The sequence below is a fragment of the Watersipora subatra genome, chromosome 9, assembly GCF_963576615.1.
Source record: "Watersipora subatra chromosome 9, tzWatSuba1.1, whole genome shotgun sequence".
Taxonomy (NCBI): domain Eukaryota; kingdom Metazoa; phylum Bryozoa; class Gymnolaemata; order Cheilostomatida; family Watersiporidae; genus Watersipora; species Watersipora subatra.
This window is the reverse complement of record NC_088716.1, coordinates 20,603,719-20,626,335: the sequence shown is the minus strand read 5'-3', so window position 1 is coordinate 20,626,335 and position 22,617 is coordinate 20,603,719. Positions and strand designations below refer to the sequence as shown.

General features: G+C 37.6%; 2 protein-coding genes across 2 annotated transcripts in view; both read right to left on the bottom strand.

Moving 5' to 3' along the window:
- Positions 1-22,617, bottom strand: part of LOC137404309 (transcription initiation factor TFIID subunit 10-like) — a 43,384-nt gene that overhangs the window by 14,280 nt on the left and 6,487 nt on the right. The gene's annotated exons all lie outside the window — the stretch shown is intronic.
- Positions 6,934-21,829, bottom strand: LOC137404320 (chloride intracellular channel Clic-like). Its single transcript, XM_068090508.1, has 5 exons — positions 21,698-21,829; positions 15,835-16,015; positions 11,763-11,941; positions 9,022-9,254; positions 6,934-7,944 (listed from the first exon to the last, which is right to left on the bottom strand). Exons 2-5 carry the CDS (start codon positions 15,994-15,996, stop codon positions 7,124-7,126), a joined length of 1,395 nt encoding a protein of 464 aa, XP_067946609.1. The 5' UTR covers positions 15,997-16,015; positions 21,698-21,829; the 3' UTR covers positions 6,934-7,123.

Below are 22,617 nucleotides of genomic sequence, written 5' to 3'. Positions count from 1 at the left end.
GCTACTGGAACTGTGTCGGTAGGAAATGGCATGAGGTGGAGGGGCCTGACAGTCTAGACGATTAGTTCTCATAGCGATTAGAACAACAAATAGTAGCCAAGTGTGAATAGCCAAGTTTCAAAATAGCGGTAGGCCTACATTCTATCTATATAAATCTCAATGTTTGTCCATCCATCTGTCTGTACTTCCATCTGTCCAGCTATGGTGATAAAGTTTTAGAACGAAAAATCCGCTGCGAACTGGATTTGAACTCACAACCTCCAGTTCTGCGGACATCCATTACCCAATACACTGCACTGTCCAACTGGCTATACCATGGAACAAATTTGAGCAATGCTTGGAATAGGCTTTCATGGCTTCACGTTAAACACTGCGGCTAGCGTTATGCGTAAACCCATACTATAAAAAAATCCCTGACGCCACACCAGAAGAAAAATGAATGGACATAGGTGAAGAAAAATGCGTAAACTCATATAACCAACATGACTATTGCAATCATTATAGATATGTAGGGCCTAATAGGCACTACAACCGGTACAGTATGAATTACACAGAAATTAACACAGTAAACAGAAGTAAACAGAAATAGCATGGTACACAAGAAATAAACAAACAGCATCATTTAAAAGTTAGAATGGTAAATGTTGATTTTGAACTTGATTAAAAGTAAATTTCCTGTACAAAAACTTTTGTATTACATGCGCAACGCTGGGTATCCAGCTAGTGTCAAAAAAAATATCATTGTGAAGCAATCCCAAGCAATCGTATGTTTCCAGTCAACCATGGAACAGAAAGGAGACAAAATGATTTCAAAATTCATGCATTCTCTCTAAACAACGTAGTACAATGTTGTAACTGAAATAACTCATGCAAGCTATAAAATGTCATGACTTTTTTCTAAATGTCAAAAAGTGTGTCTTCAGTGTAATGTACCAATGTTTGTATTCTCTGATTATTCATGATCATCACACCTGTATGTCAGCTGATGCAACACATTATGTGAATCAACAGTTTTTACAAGCTAGTGCAGAAATGTTTCCTTGTTATGCTTTCAGTGTGGCAATCTATAATATTGTTTATCTTATTGTGTGTCGTCTGATTCATTGCTGACTTGTTTGTGACAAAATCTTTCAGTGAAATAAATTAGTCTAGTCTAGCACAGCAAACAGTCAAGAAGCTCCCTGTGCACTTCTAATGATAATTAACGTATAAATGAATACATTAAATTGGCGACGAAGGAAAAAGTTTCTACGATAGACTGGTAAAAAAATGGCAGCAACAGGTGCAACCACAGCGTCAGCGGTTCCGGTGTTTGGCGGGAAGGTTGAGACGTATTTGGAAAAATTGGACAGTTATTATGCGTTTCACGGAACCAAACCGGAAAAGAAAAAACATGTGCTCATCATGGGACTGTCAGAAGAGCAATATGAAACGCTGGCCTGCCTAACTGCACCAAGGAAGCCAAAAGAAGTGGATGCAGAGGATTTAATTGAGCTGCTGCAAAGGCATTATGGAGCAACAACGAACAAGATGATGGAGCGGGCGAAATTCAGAGAGGTGAAAAGAAGTCCATCAGAGTCAGTTTCAGAGTTTGTGCTGAAACTACGATCTCAAGCTCGAACGTGTGAGTTTCAGGCTAATTTGGAAGAAAATCTGCTAGAACAATTCCGGATAGGTGTCAATAGTAAGACAATTCGGGACAGGATTTCAGCAATGCCAGCTGACAGACAAGCAGACCTTTCCGAAGTGGTAGCCATAGCTCGACAAGTGGAGATTGAGGAGAAATTAGACTCGATGAGTGTCACCACCCTACCTGCAGTCGATGTCTCAGCTGTAAGGAAGCAAAGGAGGCATGGTAAGAAATCGTCTACTCCTAGTTCTACTGTTAAGAAGAAAGCATGTTTCCGGTGTATGAGCGAGAAACATCTTAGCAGCAGTACAGATTGTCCAGCCCTGCACCGTAACTGTAACACATGCCACAAAAAAGGACACTTTGCGGGATCTAAATTCTGTAATGGAAAACCCAAAAGGTCTACTACCGTGTCCGCAGTAAACAACCCCGAGTCAAGCGATAGCGATATGTATGCCATTCAGCACATTAGAAGTAAGATGCCTAGATGCTACATCAACATTATGGGTGAGAGAATTCCATTCATTCTTGATACTGGAGCCTGCAGCAATATTATTGGTGTTGACACTTATAATAAGCTGAAGTCCAAGCATAGCATCTCACTGCAAGCTGTCAATGATGATGACAATCTTTTTGGCTATGGCAGCAAGAGAAAATTAGATTTGTGTGGGTCATTCAGTGCTATTGTTCAATGTGGTCATAAAACGGCACGTGCTATTTTCTATGTTTACAATGGTGTGGCTAAATGCTTGTTATCACATGAAACAGCTGTTAGTCTGTCTTTAGTGTCATATAGTGATAATGTTTTGTGTAACATTTTGCCTGGCAATTCTGATGACATAATTAAAAGTTTTCCGACAGTTTTCCAAGGTTTGGGTAAGCTGGTAGGATATCAGGTCAAATTCCACATAGACCCTACAGTAGAGCCAGTAGCTCAACCTCTTAGGAGAACTCCTTTTGGAGTCAGGGAGGGGTTACGTAGGAAATTAGATGCTATGGTGGGTGAGGATGTCATAGAGCAGGTTGTGGGTGTCCCGTCCCGGTGGAGCAGTCCCCTGGTGTGTGTACCTAAAGACAATGGTGACATTAGGGTAACGGTTGACATGCGAAGGGCAAATAAGGCAATTACTCGTGAACGCCACCCCATTCCCACAATCAAGGAAATGCTTGCTAATTTAGAGGGAGGGAAGGTTTTCTCTCGCTTAGATATGAATCAGGGATTTAATCAGGTAGAATTGGAGAAAGAATCAAGGGATATTACCACTTTCTCCACTCCATTTGGCCTGTATCGTTACAAGCGGTTGACAATGGGAGTCAATGCTAGCCCAGAATGTTTTCAGTATATCATCCAGCAGGTCTTGTCAGGTCTAGAGGGTGTACAAAACATGGCTGACGATATCTTCTTACAAGCTAGGTCGGTAGAGGAACATGATATAAGGTTGAAGGCTTTGCTTGAGCGACTCAGAGACGTTGGTATAACCTTGAACGCGAAGAAATGCCAATTCCGTTGTAGCAAGGTCAAGTTTCTAGGTTTTATTGTCTCAGATAAAGGTATATCGGCAGATCCTGAGAAAGTAGAAGCGGTAGTTAATTTCAAAGCCCCACAGAATGCAACTGAGTGTAGAAGTTTCATGGGTCTGGTGAACTTTGTGGGCCGCTTTCTCCCTGATCTTGCAACTGTGTCAGAGCCTATCCGGAGATTGATGCATAAGAATGTTGTGTTTCGATGGGCAAGTGAGCAAAGGAAAGCGTTTGATAAGATCAAACACTTGATGAGCAATGCAGAGACACTGGCGCATTATGATGCTAATGCTAAGACGAAATTAATTGCTGATGCATCTCCATTTGCTTTAGGGGCAGTGCTTGTACAGACACAGCATGGGGTTAACCAGGTGATTGCTTATGGTCATAGATCACTTTCTGATATCGAGAAGCGTTACAGCCAAACTGAGCGTGAGGCACTCTCATTGGTGTGGGCGTGTGAACATTTCAGGCTATATTTGTTGGGCACAGAGTTTGAGCTGATAACTGATCACAAGGCTTTGCAGTTTATTCTCAACAATCCTTGTTCTAAGCCAGTACCTAGGATAGAGCGATGGGCATTGAGGTTGCAGTCATTCAGGTTCAATGTAGTGTATCAGAGTGGCAAATCAAACATAGCAGATCCATTGTCTAGGATGGTGAATTGGGTTGGTGATTCTCCATTTATTAGCAATGTTACAAGTGAGAGTTATATGGAATACACAGCTCGTGACTCTGTTCCGAAAGCTATGACATGGGAGGAAATAGTTGACCAGTCTAATCAGTGTGAGGAAATCAAGCTCTTGAAACAGGCCATTTATAGCAATGATTTTGGGAGTTGTCCTTCCTCGTTCAAAAGTGTGTCTATTGAGCTTAGCGAGGTTCAGGGTGTTGTACTGAGAGATAAGAGGATTGTTATACCCAGAAGTTTGAGAGATAAGGCTGTGGAACTCGCTCATGAAGGTCATCAGGGTATTGTAAAAAACCAAGCAGAGGCTACGAACCAAAGTGTGGTGGCCAGGTATTGACAGAATGGCAGAGAGCTATTGTAGGAAATGCATTGAGTGTATGACAGTATCTCAGCCAGATCCACCTCAGCAGGTGACAATGACAAAGTTTCCGGATAAACCATGGTCATACTTGAGTGCTGACATTTTAGGTCCTTTACCAGATGGTAGGTCAATTATGGTGCTTGTCGACTATTACTCTCGATATTTTGAATGTGCCTTTCTAGGCTCTACCAAGTCTGCAAAGATTATTGAGTTTCTAGACACCGTGTTTGCTAGGTTTGGGTACTGTGAGACTCTGAGAACGGATAATGGTCCTCAGTTTATATCAGCAGAGTTCCAGGGTTATTTACAGGCTTGTAATATAAAGTGGATATCAACTACCCCATTGTGGCCTCAGGCAAATGGAGAGGTAGAAAGGGTAAATCGTACGATTCTCAAATCCTTGAAAATTGCACATGGTAAAAAGGAAAATTTAGGCAAGGCTTTGAGGGATTTTCTCATGGCATACAGATCAACACCGCACAGCAGCACAGGTGTGGCACCATTTAGCCTTCTGTTTGGTGGCCGTGAAATGAGAACTAAACTTCCTGGTTTGTGCGGTGAAACTGATCCAACTGTGTTTGAGAAAGCAGCTGATTTTGATGCAAGAGCTAAGCATGTAAACAAAGAAAATGTAGATAAGCGTTTATCCAGTAAGGATATTGAGATCGGAGATCAGGTTTTAATGAGAAAAGAGAAAGGGGGAAAGCTAGATGGTAATTTTGAATCAAACCCCAAAACAGTTGTGGCTAAAGAAGGGTCTGAAATAATTGTTAGGGATGAGAGTGGGAAACAAACACGGAGAAACTCCACTTTTGTCAAAGTTTTGCCTGACGCAGTTCAACTGGGCCCTGGTAACCAAAGTACCTTAAGGGGGGCCAATAGGGCTGACTGTTCTATTCCACTGGCTCCTAACCATGACTCTACCCGACCACGTCACCCACCAGAGAGATATGGGGATATTAGGGTACATTAAACAGATTACAGTAGGACCTTGTGGAATTTGAAGCTGAAATCTTATTAGCCCTAGGATACTTTATAGCTAGTCTCATTTTATTCTGATTATATATATATTTTACACTGTGTGTTACAAATTAGCTTTGTTTAATGGATGTTTTTTAAATAACTGCTTACACAAATGTAGCTGTCTGATTTATGTCACAACAGGACTTAATGCCTGTAAAATTGGTAAGGGATGTAATGTACCAATGTTTGTATTCTCTGATTATTCATGATCATCACACCTGTATGTCAGCTGATGCAACACATTATGTGAATCAACAGTTTTTACAAGCTAGTGCAGAAATGTTTCCTTGTTATGCTTTCAGTGTGGCAATCTATAATATTGTTTATCTTATTGTGTGTCGTCTGATTCATTGCTGACTTGTTTGTGACAAAATCTTTCAGTGAAATAAATTAGTCTAGTCTAGCACAGCAAACAGTCAAGAAGCTCCCTGTGCACTTCTAATGATAATTAACGTATAAATGAATACATTAAATTCAGTTGCGCTTCAATAACTGGCAGTTTGAATTTATTAGTTTGTAGCTAGATTCAGTTTCAATTGTCAATATGTAGAAAGGAGAGATGGAAACAACTTTCTACTGGCCTTCTATCTACAGACCAAAACACAGTGGAGGCAAAATAAAAAAGTTGCTTCATAGGCACATCGAGACATCAAATACGAGCAAAACCTTTCATCCTTGAAGGTTATAAAAATAATTTTATTACAACACTTAATATAAACTGCAGTTTATCCAAGAAGCAATTTTTATTCGCAATGGCATTATCTCATTTTAAATCACCCAAGTTTCTATTATATGCCAAACTGCATTTATCCAGTATTTTTGGTTTGCGTTCTAAAATATATTCTTTGAAAATCAGCCAGCCAATCATGACAAAGCAATTAGTAACAATACAGAGTAGTTTTTATACACACACCAATAAACTAGCGTTCAGTCAGTGTCAAAGCATAGAATGCACTCGATCTTCCTGCTTAAACTTCATGGTTAATCTTAGAAACAAGACTAAATAAATTTATTAGACTATCTCATTATGACAGGAGTGCTGAGCAGCTGCAATGCTTGTAACAAATTGAGGTTTGAACTATCAAGAGGCAGCATGCTTGTTCAACTACAACAACACCCTTCCTTTTTTGGTCATAAATGTGAAGGGATTAGAATCTGGAAAAGACTTGGGTACAAATCAAGGTCATCATGATGATCAGCTAGTAATGCACAAACCAACCAATCCTTTAAAATATTACTATTCATGATAGTCTTCAACTTGCACACAGCAGTTCAACGACAGCAGAAAATTGTTTTCATCAGCAGCGAAAAAATTAGCCTAACAGTCAAAGTAACTTGGACAGAAGATTAGGCATAGACATATTGGACATATAGAGGTTTCCGGTTGGACAGAAGATTAGGCATAGACATATTGGACATATAGAGGTTTCAGGTGGACAGAAGATTAGGCATAGACATATTGGACATATAGAGGTTTCAGGTGGACAGAAGATTAGGCATAGACATATTGGACATATAGAGGTTTCAGGTATTGGTAAGATAGTTTAAAGAAAACATGAAAACATTTTTTTAAACTGAAAAATTCATTGACAAAGGATGCAGTAATTACTGGTTGTCGACTGGACAAGCAATCAAACCCATTAAAGGATGACTGGCCAAAAGTTGACCAAGCCAAGCCAGCAAATTGGTAAGGAGAGTGCTACAAGATGCAAGCACACAAGTTTATTGAAAATATAAAAACACCATTCTTAGGAAGGTATATGAATAAATAAGACACTGTCAATTGGATAAAAAAACTCCTTTTTCACAAAAGATGAAATACTTTAAACAGCAATCGGTATAAGAATATTGCATAAAATCAAGCCAAATGGCCCTGCCTAAATCTGATAATCTATGATCAATTGGCATCGGGAATCACCTCCTCACCACTTCCAAAAGTTACATGTTTAGTTGTATTAGGGATCTCGCTTGATCGTTCTTTCGGCTCTTCGGCACCAGAATTCTGGTCCACAGCTTTTGTCTCAGACATTCCGGTTAAAATTTCAGTTTTATCAGTCACGTTCTCACTCTCATCGACTTGTAACTTCTCCAGAGAAACTTCTGGACTTGAAGAGTCTCCATTACAACCAGGATCCGGAATAGCCTCGTAGTCATGGCTTTCTAAAGCAGGGGTGTCCTCCGCGCTCTCAACTTTGTTAGTTTCCTCAACTTGACTGGTTTCCGGAACGTTTCCATTAGAGACAGGATCCGGAATAGCCTCGTAGTCATGACTCTCTAAAGCAGGGGGGACCTCCGCGATCTCAGCTTCGCTAGTTTCCTCAAATTGGCTGGTCTCCGTTGCCTCATTCGTTTCTGCTAAGTGACTAGTTTCTTCCACATGATTGTTCTCTACCTCGGCGTATTCAGCCACACTTGCAGACGGTTCTTCGATTTCCTCCGTCTTTTGTTGTTCTTCTGCCTGTTCAGCATGTTCCAAAGAAACAGGTACCTCTGGAAGAGCAGGTTTGACTTCATCTGGAACTTCCAAACAGAACACAGGCTCCGTCTTCACAGAATATTTTTTCCGATCAGCTGCCGATAGACGTGGCACTCCCTTATACTCAGACCAGAAATGGACGATTTCTTGATTGGAAGGTGTAGATGTTCTGAATATTTTGTTTGCATAACCGGAATGAAGATAGCGCCAGAGGTGTTTTAGGTCCATCGGGATGTCAAAGTCTACAATAATACAATAGAATGGTGAATACATCTGACTTATCAATATAACTGGATGGTTTGCTGACCCAAATATATCACGTAAACTATCCAAATAAAAACAGAACAAAGCCTGGAGGGATAAAATTATGTAAAGTTTACATACTTGTACCTATGTAAACAGCAACCCAATTTTTGAGCTAAACCTTAGAGATGGTAGTATACAGTGGAACCTTTAATTACGACAGATTCTGCATGTGACATTTTCAAGTTATGAAACGTGTCTTGGTAGAAAATTTGCTTTGATTTGAGACGTTTCTCGATAGGAAAAGCCTTTTGTATTTTAGCCTGTTTGTTTCATATCTTGGCGCATTCGCTTTCCATATGTGCAACATAAAACATATCTCACAGTTTCATTTGCTCGTGAAAATCACGAACTGACAAGCGTTTCTTTTTCGTTCATTATATTATTACACACCGAGTAGGACAACTTTAGTTACTAGCAATTCAAGTTCTGGGTTTTTTGTGTGACGACATAGTTTTGCAGTTTGTGTCAATGTAAATATATCTTTCTATTTACGTTGGTAAAAACAGCTATTCTGAGCAAATCAACTCCAAGACAACAATGCAACACCCAGCTCAGCAATCTTCGCTTTGCCTTGTCTATATGGCCCACATCAAAGACAAGCAAACATACATTCGTAGTTGTCATTTGTTATTTCCTGGTTCTTTCTTCTTTCCATGCATATCTCTTGTTTAATATATAATTACAACATGTATGTTTCATGGATTTTAATCATAACATGTGTTTATCATCATTACAAAAGTTACGCCCAAGTTTTGTTGGGCTTGGAACGGATTAGGGCATTTATGCAGTAAAATTCTTTTTTACTTATGAAACGTTTTCCCGAACGAATGAATTCCGTAAGTAGAGGTTCCACTGTATTTAATTTTCAACTCATAAAACCCTATTTCAGTTAATATGTCAAGGTCAGTTTAGAATCGAGTCACGCTGGTAATACCTCATACGCAGATGCATCACTGTATCTAGCATATAAGATAATGATAACTGCGATTCTAATATACCTAGGAGTAACCCACCCCTGTAAACTTTAGCAGCAACTCTAATGTGCTGCAGTTTCGGTAACAGCAGACAGTCGACATGAGTTAACGACTTTCCATCCATGAACGGTGTCGAAACATTTTCAAGAAAATGATCGATCTTCACTAGCTCTCTGACGAGTGCAGCTGACGAATTGGTAACACCCTTGATGAAGAAGCAAAACTTGGAGAATAAGTCTCGAATGACAGCAAGAGCTCCGGATCTCTTTGTCCTAGGGTAAAAGTAAAACATGAACAGAATAATAGTAGAGCAATGAGGTAGCCAAAAATAACCAACCACAGACTTAGATTTTGTTTTGGTGATGAAATACTGTAACCAAATAGGTGAACAGGTTTTATCATGTAGACTTTGAAGCAACTGAACATCACTATATCGAAACAGTCACTGAACACCTACACTAAACTATCGGTACATTTTTGTTCTTAAAAAAAAACTGTCATATATGGGTCGTTTTTCTTTGGAAGAACTATTTGCAGAAGAGTTTTCATTCGGTCAGAGAGAATTGCTGGTAGTCAATTTTCATTAATTCAATTGTCCTAATAGGCTAATGGGACTATTACACTGCTGAGATTTACAACTTCTTCTGATCATAAATCGCTGCATGAAGCCATTCTTTAGAGAGAGTTACTTAACATTGATTACTGCCACATTGAAGATGTGTAGTAATCATTTTTTGAACAATCACGGTAGCAATAATAAAACATGGTAATTAATTTAATACAAGCCCGATACCACATACGAAAGTTGAAGTATTATAATTTTGAAGGACCTATTTTTTTAAGAATATATATGACACCGAGAAACCTTCCTTCCAAAAATCAAAATTTCAGTTTTGCGAATTTGCGAGCATGGAAGAATTTTACGAAGGGATGACTTCTGAAGCATGGAGACAGTAATATATTGTTGAAGTATGGATACTTATTTACGCGGTTAATCCACATAAAATCTAAACCTGAAAACAAAATTGATCTGAAACTGCCAATGTAACGCCAACTCTTTAAAATACAACTTTTTCCGGAGCCTTTGATCGAAGGTCTTATTATTAATTTAGTAAATTTATTATGAATGAAATCAATTTTAACTTTTATTTTTTCACTATTACTGCTGTGTTCCCGAGACCATATTTAAACCTCCTCCAATACTAAAAAGGTTATCCCCATGCACCATCGGAGGTACAAGTACATGATGAAAAATGTCAGTTGTACCCAAACAAGCTTTGGAATTCTCAATGTATCCACATTTTAACACGAATTTCATAATTTAATACTACTTAATCATACTACAGAATGCAACAACTCTAAAACGTGGAATAAAATCTCTTACGTTTACTATATAACCTGACTAGAAAAATATATTATTTTCTTACAAGTTTCTTTGAAAGTAAAGTTGATCATCTTATGGTCTGAATATCAAACTACTCAAACTATAACTAATTTAATGGGACTCTGCTTATTGCAATGTGTCCACTGTAAAACCAACCACAAAACAGCAATATGCCAAAAAATCCAGAGTATTTCAATAGAGCCCAACTGATTATGAAATTATAAGAGACAAAAATAACAAAATTGGTTACCGTTAAAGAGGAGGAGGGTGCTTAGAGATTTAGTTAACGAAATTTTATTTATGGCCAAAATGTAAACTCAGATTAAGCGATGGAATAGAAGTTATTAAACATATATACTTATATACAAAAAATGTAGTAAAATTCGTTATAGTGTGAAACAGGTTATCTTATGAGGAAAAGTAAGCCGTGAAAATTTATCATAACATATAATACGCAAAGTTTTATGAAAATAACAATGATGTATTAATATTGCTAGGAATGATAAATGATCATTTATTTGGTGGATGCATTGAGTGTGCTTATATTAAAAATGTGCTCAATTTTGCATGATCGCAACAGGCCAAGCAAAAGTGACTCTTCAAAACTCTGGATATATTAGCAGTGTTTATAATTGGTGAATTACACACAATTCTCAATGTCATTCTCAATGTCACTCTTTACACTCAGCATTCCTTGTGGTTTATGTTACAAAATACTGACTGTACTTTGTGGATGGGTAGATAATAACTTCGCTTACACCCGGCTGTTTAAAGCAAATTAGACAATGAGACAAAAACAAAAGATATTAAAGTAAATTGCCTGTATTGAAAGAAAAAGCTGTTTTTGCATAACACGGTTCTATAAAGTAAATGGGCAAGGTGTTGGAGCCTGGTATAAAGTGTAGTAGTTTTTTGTTGAAGTAGGAATGTAATGGATGGTCAAGCAGATTGGAGATACAATTCTTTCGTTTTTGTTTTGCCTCAAAAAACAAAAACAAAAGTAATTTTGGTAGTGCGTTCATCCCATCATGATTCGAAAAGCAGGCACAAGTGGTACAGCTATTTCCACAATTCCACGCTACGAGTTCCTAGAGAAACAGTGATACATTGCCCAGCCTGACCTACCCTGTTAAAAAATTTTTTATAAAAAATTCAGTGCACTTTACATATAATCTTCTCTTTCAATATCCAGTTTATTGTACAAAAATGCAGTATAAAGATGCCTCTAACTTTTATCTATTAATGAAACACATGAAAAATATTTACAATGGGAAAATTCTTTTAAAATTCAACCAAATCGTCTTTGGAATGAAAAAATGTGTTGAAAATAATGGTCGGCTTCTACAGGCATCACACCGAACTATGATTATAAAATAGGCAGGTATTCTTAACTCACTCTATGCGATGTTCAGACCAGATGGAGTCGAAAAAGTTGAGAAACTCGTCCATGTCAGTAATGTTGATGCTGTCACCATACTTGAGGAAGGGAACTCTGTTGGAGAAGAGTTTAAACTCATCTGGAGGATTTCGTAGATCAACAGTCTTGATCCTGTAGCTGACATAAGTTAAATCGGCCTACAAGGTGATAAAACAGAGAGGCATATATTTTATAAACAATAGACATTGCAAACAACGATTAATATAGAAACGAAACCAAGAATTCCAGTTATACTGAAAATAAATATGGTAAATAAGGAATAAAGGTAAATATGAAACAAAAGCGTTTTTACATGGATTATAATTTGCAACAAGCTACATTGTGAGACACCAATATCCATGGTACTGAGACATGTTTTCAAGCCACGTAAATTTGAGCCAATCTGCAAAACATGGGAAACATGCATCATGGAAACGGCAAAAATGAGCAAGTTGAGCGAGTTTTGCAAATATTTATCAAAACTTTATCAAATTTTTCATGCTTGCGAATGATGTGCATTAAAATATCGTGCAGACAATTCCATTCTAAACGTTTTTACACTTCAGTCGTTTTTTATTTCAATTTCAGCACTTCCGAATGGGATAATGCGCTAATATTCCAATGCTGCTTAGTCTGACAAGACTGCATCGCTATTTATGTGACTTGTGGGGGTCAATAATTAGCAACAGTGTAGTTTTTTACAGGAAAAAGCCATCGTGGGAATGTCATTGAAACACGTCATAGCAGGTAACTCAACTTGCCCGCAACACAGTGTCATCATGCGTGCCATAAATCACGAGCTAATTATTAACTAGATAACAATTAGCTAGGTGAAGAATCATCAGAAGGCTCCATCGTGTTTACGGTATCACAGTATGTGGTGCTTTTTAGTGCTTATAGGAAACTTTAATTCCCTAGCCATCAATCCTCAAGCTGTTAGTAATGATAAAATGATGCAAAAAGATGGTTACTGTAATAACGGAGCGGGGAAATAAAAAGAAATTAGATTGATGGTGGAACAGACGTCATCAGCAGAAATGAGGAAAGCTATCAGTTGGTTTGAAAACCTTTCGAGACTTATTGCACAAAAAACTGAGAAAAAATTCTCTCAAGTCGTCTCATAGACAGTGTTAATAACAACAAGTACACGAATCATTTCATCAATATTATGAGCAGTCGCCAAAAACAGGCTTCTCTACATAAGTATTTCTTCAAAATAGAAGCATCAAAAAGCATTGGTATGAAGAGGCGCTGTCATACGCCAATTTCGTTTCACGATTCCAACCCCAGAACGGATTAACGTTGTATCACACGGTTCTACTGTACAAAGTAACATGCTAGCTAGCGCATTGTACTGAGGAACAAATTGACTACCATAAATGACAAAACTGTTCAAGCAAAAGAATGAGTAAGAATGCTAGTCAATTCACACTGTGTATTTAATAAAATCCCTATTTTAGCTAATAGGCCTTTCAGAAGCACTGAGCTGATTCATAGTCATGTTAACATGCAGTTCAATTTTTATCAATAGCTATGTCAACATTCGTGTTTGCTCAGTCAAAGGGTTCTTCTAGAGGCCCTACTTCCGTCTTCGTGAAGTGCAATACGCTGTTTGACTGGGAAAACATGATAATTTGAGAGAATAGCCTTAGTCTCATGCTCATGCACTCATGAAGTCATACATTTCAGTAAACAACAAACAAGTATAACTATGTTGCGACCTTATAGAACAGCCATAACACAAACTGTTGTTTATATCGCGCACTTGTTGGCAGTTTTCTTTTACGCTCACTGGATTTGTCTTCCTTCTTACTATGTACTAACCAATTATGTGATACTAAGCACTATGTAGCATGTTGCATATAAGAACTCATGACCTTTTTCTTGTTATTTCTCTCCACCTACAATTGTGTTATGACCTCCTAGTCTCACGACTTTTTTGAAACTGATGCAAAAGCTACTGTATATCCCCTCAATTAGGGCTTACACGCAAGATAGGCTTATAGGTGGGTTCATACTGTGGTTTCATTTTATGGCAGTTAAGAGTTGCTGAAGTCAATAACTGTATCCATTAACATTTATAAACAGAAACTCATGGCTGGCTAATAATTGAATTCAGAAAAATTGCCCTGGCACGAAGTCCTCTTGTCCTTTTACTAAAACAAGTCATATGCTTTTATAAACGACCAAAATTCTTCTGAAAAACTTGAGATTTTTAAAATATAAAATCGCAGCATAGTAATAACTAACTTTTCACAGTTAATGGGGACCGACTGGTGTTCCTCGCGATAAGTAAACATCTATGAAATACAAACTAACTTTTCTAAGTATACGTAAGAGCTGAAATTTTAACACCAGAACACTTAAATTGCTTTTTAAACATGTACTTATATCCTATAAGTAAATTTAATTTATCTTGATTGACTTTCAGTTTATACTTCAACTTCGGTTCCAGTATTTAAGCCTGAGAATACAGGTACTACGTAGTTTGTCCTAAGTTTGGACTTAATCTGGTCTGAAGATGCGTACTTGTGGTTAACTTGTGGTTGTAAAACCGTATAACAGCATGAAAATAGCTGCTAGCTGACTGCTGCTAGCATGGATGCATATGGAGGAATCTCCCTTGGTCAGAGAGAGAATTATGCATTTTATATAGTATATTTTATATATTTAAAGTTTTAATGCTTTTTTGATAAATTGTCTTTTACTTTTAATGAATATTTTTCAACCACAAAATACTGAAACTGCGAAAAGGTGAGCCCTGAAAAACTTAGGGTTTACTGTATTTGTCGGGTGGTTCAATTCACTAAATTAATTTTCTTAAAATAACTCTGATATCTCAGTCTGCACGTTAATGAACATCAAAGGAGCATGACTATAACTGAAAAATTTCGAAATTACGCATTAAAATTGTGTCCTTATAATTTAAAGTCTTACTTTTCCTTATAAATGAGCCATGCATGGCTACAACTTCTCGTTGACTCCAACAAATTGGCATTTCTCAGCTGGTTTTTCTCTACGCGCTACATGTTCCTGACAGGGTTGATCTTGAAAATTTCATCAGGTTAATTATATTGACCTGATTTACATCCATTTCTGTGACGTGATGTAAGCCAATGACTATATTTTGAAGGTTTGTTTATCCATCAAATTTATATCATAAACACTGGCTCATTTCATTAAAACAATTTAAAGGATCTACAGTGTCAAGTCCAAAAGGACAGCAACAGAAAATCTCATTGCACTGTGTTCACCGTAACTCTTATAAAGACGATACAGTCGCTAAAGTGAGCTGAACATCAGCCAAAAAAATTCCTCGAGAATCCATGTATATTATAAAAAGAATGTTTCACACTTTTATGAAAATAACATATATATATGTAAAGTATTATTGGCTCAATTAATTGACGATAAATTGATAAATTAAAAAAAATTATTAATAATGATTTCAATGAATCAGTATTTACATACTAACTGTAACGAATATTGTAAACAAAAAATATTTGGTTCAAATTGTTTTAAAATGTTTAATGGCGTGAATGCCTTTTGCGCTCCAGATATCATATGAATATTGGCAAAGGTTGATTTTCTCGATTTACTGTTAGATTCACTGGAGATCACCGCATGACCTTGAACCTTACAACAGGAGTAATATGTGTCCAGTCAGATGATCTTCAAGTACATCTTCAAGGAACAAATTACTGAACTTAAATCTGAACATTCCATGTGTAATGAATTGCCTATCCCCTACATTTATGAAGGAACCCAAAGCACCTTGAAGAACGCCTACCCTTTGGATAATATATATTGGAGAATTTCTTGATATATTGTTTTATCAGAAAAACTGTCTGAAAGTTTGACCCAAGCAATACCAGTTTTAATTGACCATTCAACAAGTCTGGTTAAAATATGAAACATTGCTCTAAATGTTTGGTTAACTGGGGCTTTTTGGCAAAATCAACCCAATTATTGGCAAGTGTGCAAGCAGATTTACTGGCAGCAGAGTGCGTGGCTTCGTTAGCGTCAAATCATATCTTGCAAAATGAAATACCTTGGCAAGGAGCTGCATGACAGCAGTCTGACAGAAAGGACATGCTCCATAGGAGGAACCATTCTGTCCAGCTTTCACATATAATAGAACAGTTGTAACATCAGCTTGCCCTGTTTGGGACATGAATTCCAAACTCACACCTCCTGGAAGTTTGCCAGCCATTATGAGAAGTTGGAGACACCTAAAATAACGATTTTAATGTTGAAATATGCAAATCTACTGAACCACATTTCACAAGAATACAACAAACAGGCAAATCACCACACAATCTCATGTATAATCATCTGGTTCAATAATCTTAGCAACAAAGCCGAAGCTTGTTGGTTGGTTTGAGTTAAGATCATAACTTCAAATAAATAGGTTCGACTACAGATTATATAGGTAACACTTTCTCTAAATGACTGACTATGACATATTTGATCGATAAAGGTCAGCACTTTAGACATTTGGTAAGCATATTGCCTTTCACGGCAATTGCTACCAAATAAAACCTTCGTTTTTTCGTGATGTAATTGTATTGTTGTCGGCCATCTTTATAGACAATTTTATCGTTAACACCACAAAGCTTTTGCAATAAATTTTTGAAAACGATGCTTTTGTTTGCAATTTTTTTTATTATAGTATCAAAACAACGCCAAAAAATACTATTAAATAAAATAAAAACGATCGTTTTCTACATATTTGGCGGCTTTTCGTGAACGAGCGCATGCGCAAACGGCTTGATGACGTAAAAAACGATGGATAGTTTGACAGCAACACTAACAGAAATATGTAATCTCTAAAAGTCTATCCCATATGCAATTGTCAATTGGCTGCAACAAACTTGTTAACTCTAAATAGACAAACTGTTCGCATTTAAACACAGTCTATTTATAGGACATACGACTGACATTTCGCCTAGTATTAGGTCTTTCAAAGACCACAGCATCATCATTGGCTAATCTCGTACTTGGAGCTACCAACTGGAAAGGCAGCTGCAAAGCTTGCCTTTTCAATTTAGTCCTGATATTGGCATCAGTATAATAGGACTATTATGTTGATGCCAGATTTAAGAGGTCAGCTGCACCCAAAGTACAGGGGGTATGTAAGTCATTCAGAGGTAGGGAATTACCGACAGCTGAATCAATAAACAGTGAATGCCTTCTTACATCGGACCAAAACCAACTTTCTAGATATAAAGGAACTTCCACAACAACCTAAGGGCATCAGCAGCTAAACACTATATAGGAACGCTCTTACGCTAACATATCTTACGTTCTTACGCTAACATATCTTGAAAAAGTAGGTTTTGAGATTTTCTGACTACAAGTGATATGCTTATGGGATAACCATATTAAAGCATACGATCTTTAGAGTGAGCGATCGTACAAATTGAAGAGGCCTCGCTGACTGGGTTTTCAAAAACAAACTCTAGAATGTATTATCAAATACGTTGCCTGAAATGTTCTTCGAGGTCTGATAAACACAACAAGGTAGATAACAGACGTGTCTATTGCACTTTTCTGACATTCACATATTAAATTACTGAAGTGATTGATGGCACATTTTTAAATCAGCATGCAAGGGATAACTACCAGTTTAAGGATAGGTCTCAATTATTGTTTATTACATAACATAGTTGTTGACAGAGATTTGCAAAAAGGTATGATAATCAGCGCTAAAAAATTATGGACACAGACAAACCAGCCACTGCTATGATTTTGCCCGGCACAAATCTCCAATCTGAAAGTAATGCTACCACTAGGTAGAAAAAACGACGTTATTATAATATCATATTTATGAGAACATAGCTTTCCGCTAGAAAAGATGGATAAAAACTGGTTCACAGGGAATTACTAACATAGCGTGTACAAAGCTGATTCATGTGAGCAATTTGATCATAAAGTTAAGTGTATAATATATGTACCAAATATAAAATAATTATATATATATATATATATCATGAAAAGTAGTAGGCCTAGTTGGTAAGCTGCTTAGTCATAAGCCTATCCACAAACGGGGAGTTATCTTCTATACGTCACTTTCAGCGATATACGACTGAAATGGTGATTACTATAGAATTGGCCATCAAAGAAATCCAATAAAGATGCTAGAATATTTCAAGCAGATTTGTTATAGGGCAAACAGTTGAGTATCATGGCCTAAAACCGATACAACATTTAAAATAACTATCTCAGGCCGCAGCTTATGCTGATAAGGCACCACACGCTGTGTCAACAGACCGGCACAATCCTGCTATCGCATAAGTCCTACCGACCTACACCTCACCTCCATCAAGGCAAAAACTACTGGATTTCTCCTAAAAATTATGAGGCAAGAGTCACGATTTGGATCCGAACTCAGCATGTAAATCTCAGTAACATGACCCTACACATGGAAGATCCACAAACCTTCATCAGGTTTAGCTAAAACACAAGTTTTAAGAAACCATGACTCATCGCACACCCTAATGACACTTCCTGCACAAAGTTATGAATCATGAATTTGGTGAAACCAACAACTTCCAGAACCTAATCAACACATTCTCCAATATCTTCACTCTTGCCAAGATGGACTATGGCGCAGACTCCCCATAAACTAGCTCTTGTCAAGATGTTAATGAATAACACTTCCTGTTCAAAGTAAAAACCCTGTGCAAGGTGACTCACACTTGGCCCGAGCCAGCTGCTGATGGAGCATGATGCAATCTTTAACAATCTGCTGCACTAGACGCCATTAGCAAGCCTACACTACCCTAGGACACTTAAGTATTCGCGGCATCTAACTTTCGCGTTTTCGCGGAGTCATCATCACGCGAAAAATTCATGCGCGAAACTAAACTATCATAACGAACTAGCGAAAATTCGAAATTAAATAGCTATGTTCTACGCAGGCCTGTATTCACTGGTTGCAAGTTGGGGGGCTAATGTTAGACGACTAGTTATGAACATCTGGGGTGTGGAGAAGGGGGGGGGGTGCTGTAAGCTCCCAACAGGTTTCTCTTATGTAGGGCCTCAGCCGGGCCTCTCACGTGAAGTTTTAAAAAATTTTATTGGCAAGTACCAACATTTTTCTATTTTTTAAGATTTGCTTTGTTTTAGCTGATGTGACTGACAAAACGTTTTAAAATTAAAACAGGCAAAACTAGTATGCAGTTAAAAAGCTCAGAAAGAAGACATCTTTTTTTTAAGCGTTTTAACAAAGATCATTTTTGCCGATTTTATTTCAAGTTCATTAAGTAGGATATGGGCAAGCAGATGTTTGCTAAAACTTGATATTTTGCAAACCTTTATAAAAGTCGTTAACAAGAATATTTTGCCGCTGATGAAGATAATAATGGCGCCTAAGAACTACTAAAAGTGGACGTTTGTATCTATGGCTTCGAATAAAGTGATATTCTACAGCGATAAAAACCTTTCTATAGCCGTTGGACTATGAAATTCCTAAAAAGTTGGGGCGTCTTAGCCGGCCAGCTGTCCAAGGGAATACGGCCCTGTAGTTCATTGATATCCACAACAAAATCGTGATATTAGAAATGCAGATAATTTTGTGTGTGATCGAGCTCATTGGGAAATTTCTAGTAAATTCGTTAATACACCGAATGAGCAGCATGGCAAAGCAAATTAAGATAACAAGTTTTTTTAGAAAAGCCAAGACAAACGAAGAAGATGATGATATCAGTTTAGTCACCGAATTTGTAACTGATGAGGATGAAAGTCTGGTAGGTGAAGTCATACAATTAAATAATACTTATTGTAGTGATGAATTTTACTGCCAACCAAAAACGATAACAACCCTCATCAGGTCCAACCATGTAATACAGTTCTGGTTGTGATGTTGGTTGTTATCTATTTTCTTTTTTATGAGACATGTACTGTATTTGATTTTTTTTAAATTTGAAATATTGTGAACTCAAAACGTGCCATGGCCATCGCTTGCTATAAATACTTGAGATCGAATATTGGTACCATATCGGTCACGACGGAAAGGACCGAGACGTCATTGATAGTCCAAGAAACAAATTGCAGCAAGCGATCACGTTGAATTATCGATTTCTGCCATACATTTATACCTGCGGGTTACAAATACAAACTAGTCGCAAATATAACAACTTTTTTTACTAGAGGACCGGACCTGAGGAATCTAATTTGTTTGTTCCACTGTATTTATTTTCACATCACTATATTTTCGCACTCATCAGAGCTGCGAAATTAAGTTGCAGCGAAATTTTACTCTGTGTGCTACTCACGAAACTAAATACTAGCGAAATATAAGTGTCCTAGGGTAGTTCAACTCAACAGCCGATAACCACAAGGTATTGATTAATTGGTAATATGTCCAATAGCGTTAGACAATCACTCTGCCACAGGTAGTACATAATTGACATCAAGGTGGCTAGGAAGATGAACTCCAGCGCTTGTACAAAAGCAGTTACCTGCCTGCACACTACCCTACTGTAGGCCCTACATCTTAACAATTAAACTGTCACTATCCCTCCAGTGGATTGCCATACATAAATGAACAAAGCATAACTCCACAGCTCCTCAATAAACAGATGGTAAAGTCTACTGAGGTCTGATAGGCAACATTTAACCAAATTTATGGACAGCGATTGAAACAATTTGCCTTTTGGGCAAAAACTTCACGGTTATGCTAACTTTTGGCCATAAAAATACTTATTAGCCTTAAAACTTTAGGATACCATCTTTATTTGCTAATAACTTTCTCAACAACCCTTACAATAAAAAAAGTTGAAAATCATCAGCAGTCATAACATCACTCAGCCCTGCCCTCTGCCCACTCAGCGAGGAGGGTGGTGCTGAACAACATGCTAGTCATAATTGATGTCTTCAATCAAAAGCACTTATCATTTGAATATGAGACAGAATTCAGTGAGGAGCTATTTTCGTTTCGGACAAAATTAAAGACATCAAACATAGCCATGGTGGCTTTAGTCTAACAATATCATGTTGGTAAATGATACACATGGTATAAGTAGGAAACATCAAGCGTAAAAGGAACTGATACGCAATGCGCAAGAAACCTTTTGTTGACAAATTACTCTGTTGACAATTACCTAGTCTAATGAAGCCAGACTCCGTCGCACGAATGCTGCCCGGTATAATGAGCTGTACCTAGGTAAGAACCTTAGAAAGCTAATCAAATCTGTCGTCACGTTCGATTGCCGAGCATCCCCTAATCGTTCCATCAAACATTGCAGCCTGGGTTAAGGCCAATGAAAGATGTAAGATAAGTTACTGATAGGGAGAACATTAAATATGGCAGCCATAAAATTACCCAGATAGCAAGTGCTGCAAGATAGCTGGGCTTATTAGTGCATAACCGGTCTGATATCAGCGAAGAGAAAACAGGATACTGTTAGTATAGTTATGTACATTATCTAGAGATTTGGGTATACCATAGAGATAGTGCAAGGTGTAGTGAAGGACAGTGAGGGGCTTGTAACAGAGTGAAATGCGCCCCACCTATATAGCCAAGGGCAGCAAATCAAACATGGAGAAATGATAGCAAAGACGTGACTTTACTGTGTGAATAGCTGAAGAAGTAGGAGTCAGACTCAATGTAACATCAACTATGTGCGTTCTGATTGGTTTGACATGCGATTCAAATTCGGATTCAAATCTACGTGAGGGCTACATGATCAGTAGCTTTCAGCATTCATTTGATCAAATAAATATCAAATTTACATAGATATCTGGCTATGCTAGCTACCCGATGTGAGGTAGGCCACAGACGCACAGTTGGAAGGAAGGCTATCTAACGAGCAAATAAAATATTATAACACGTTAAGTAAGCCATATACATCTAGCAAGTTCTACTCATTAATACCGTAGAACAGGTTTGTGCTAGTTGTACAACTCACCTTTGTAGATGCAGGATCTTTTGGTTAATGATAGGATTGTTTGGCCTACTTGGCGGGTCTTACAAACACTGCACATGTAGTGGAGAGAGCCAGTGCAGCAAGTAACCGCCAATACCGTTGACAATGGCGAATGAACACGTTCGAGCGACTAGAACAAAAAGAATAATGAAACGTCAATCATTACAGTCAACGCCTTAAATACTTTAGCGTGTGCCTCAGTGATGGTTGTTATAGCCACGCTTAAGTATGTTTATTCTATTACTCGTCGACAAGCTTCGTTATACGAGCGCCACTGTACCTTGTAACCTGAGATCATAAGCTAAGGTGAGTTTAATAAACAAGCAAATCCAAAAGCAAACAGAGAGAAGATAAATCTACGCTACTCACCATCGTGGAGACTTGCAAGCAAGGATTTCAGGCAGTTCATTTTAACCATGTAACCGATATAATTCCACCACTTTGCAAGATGACCGTTGGAGAATATCATATTCTGTTTTGGAATAAAAGCTTTTATTCAGGGATAAAAATGTCGACTGCTTCAATAATGCCATTTGTTAACTACTCGTAGCCTTGATGGGTTGATGGATACCCAATGAAATACATGTAATTGCAAATTTTTACTTATATGCTAGTATCTATTCAATTTCATAAATTTTATTAGTCGCATGAAGTGCAACGGTTGAACACATCACAAAAATGTTTACTTGAGTGAGTTAAGTACATGATGCCAGCGTTAAGGGTTATGACTAGTTTAATAATTCCAGTACATTGGACCCTGGCATGACATTAATTCATTCTGATGATGGCATTGTAAGACAATGTTGGCATTGGAAAATGTTGTATAGAAACCCATAGCAATTATCTAACACCCAGAGATTAAAAACATCAAAATTTTATATAGGCCCAACAGTGAACCCTAG

What these genes read in the sequence shown, in the direction of transcription:
- LOC137404320 (XM_068090508.1), bottom strand. Translation starts at nt 15,996, where the DNA reads ATGGCTGGCAAACTTCCAGGAGGTGTGAGTTTGGAATTCATGTCCCAA. An exon ending in TCATGCAGCTCCTTGCCAAG is followed by an intron (nt 11,942 to 15,834) that starts GTATTTCATTTT and finishes ATCACCTTGTAG; the next exon opens with GCCGATTTAACTTATGTCAG. An exon ending in TGGTCTGAACATCGCATAGA is followed by an intron (nt 9,255 to 11,762) that starts GTGAGTTAAGAA and finishes CTTTTACCCTAG; the next exon opens with GACAAAGAGATCCGGAGCTC.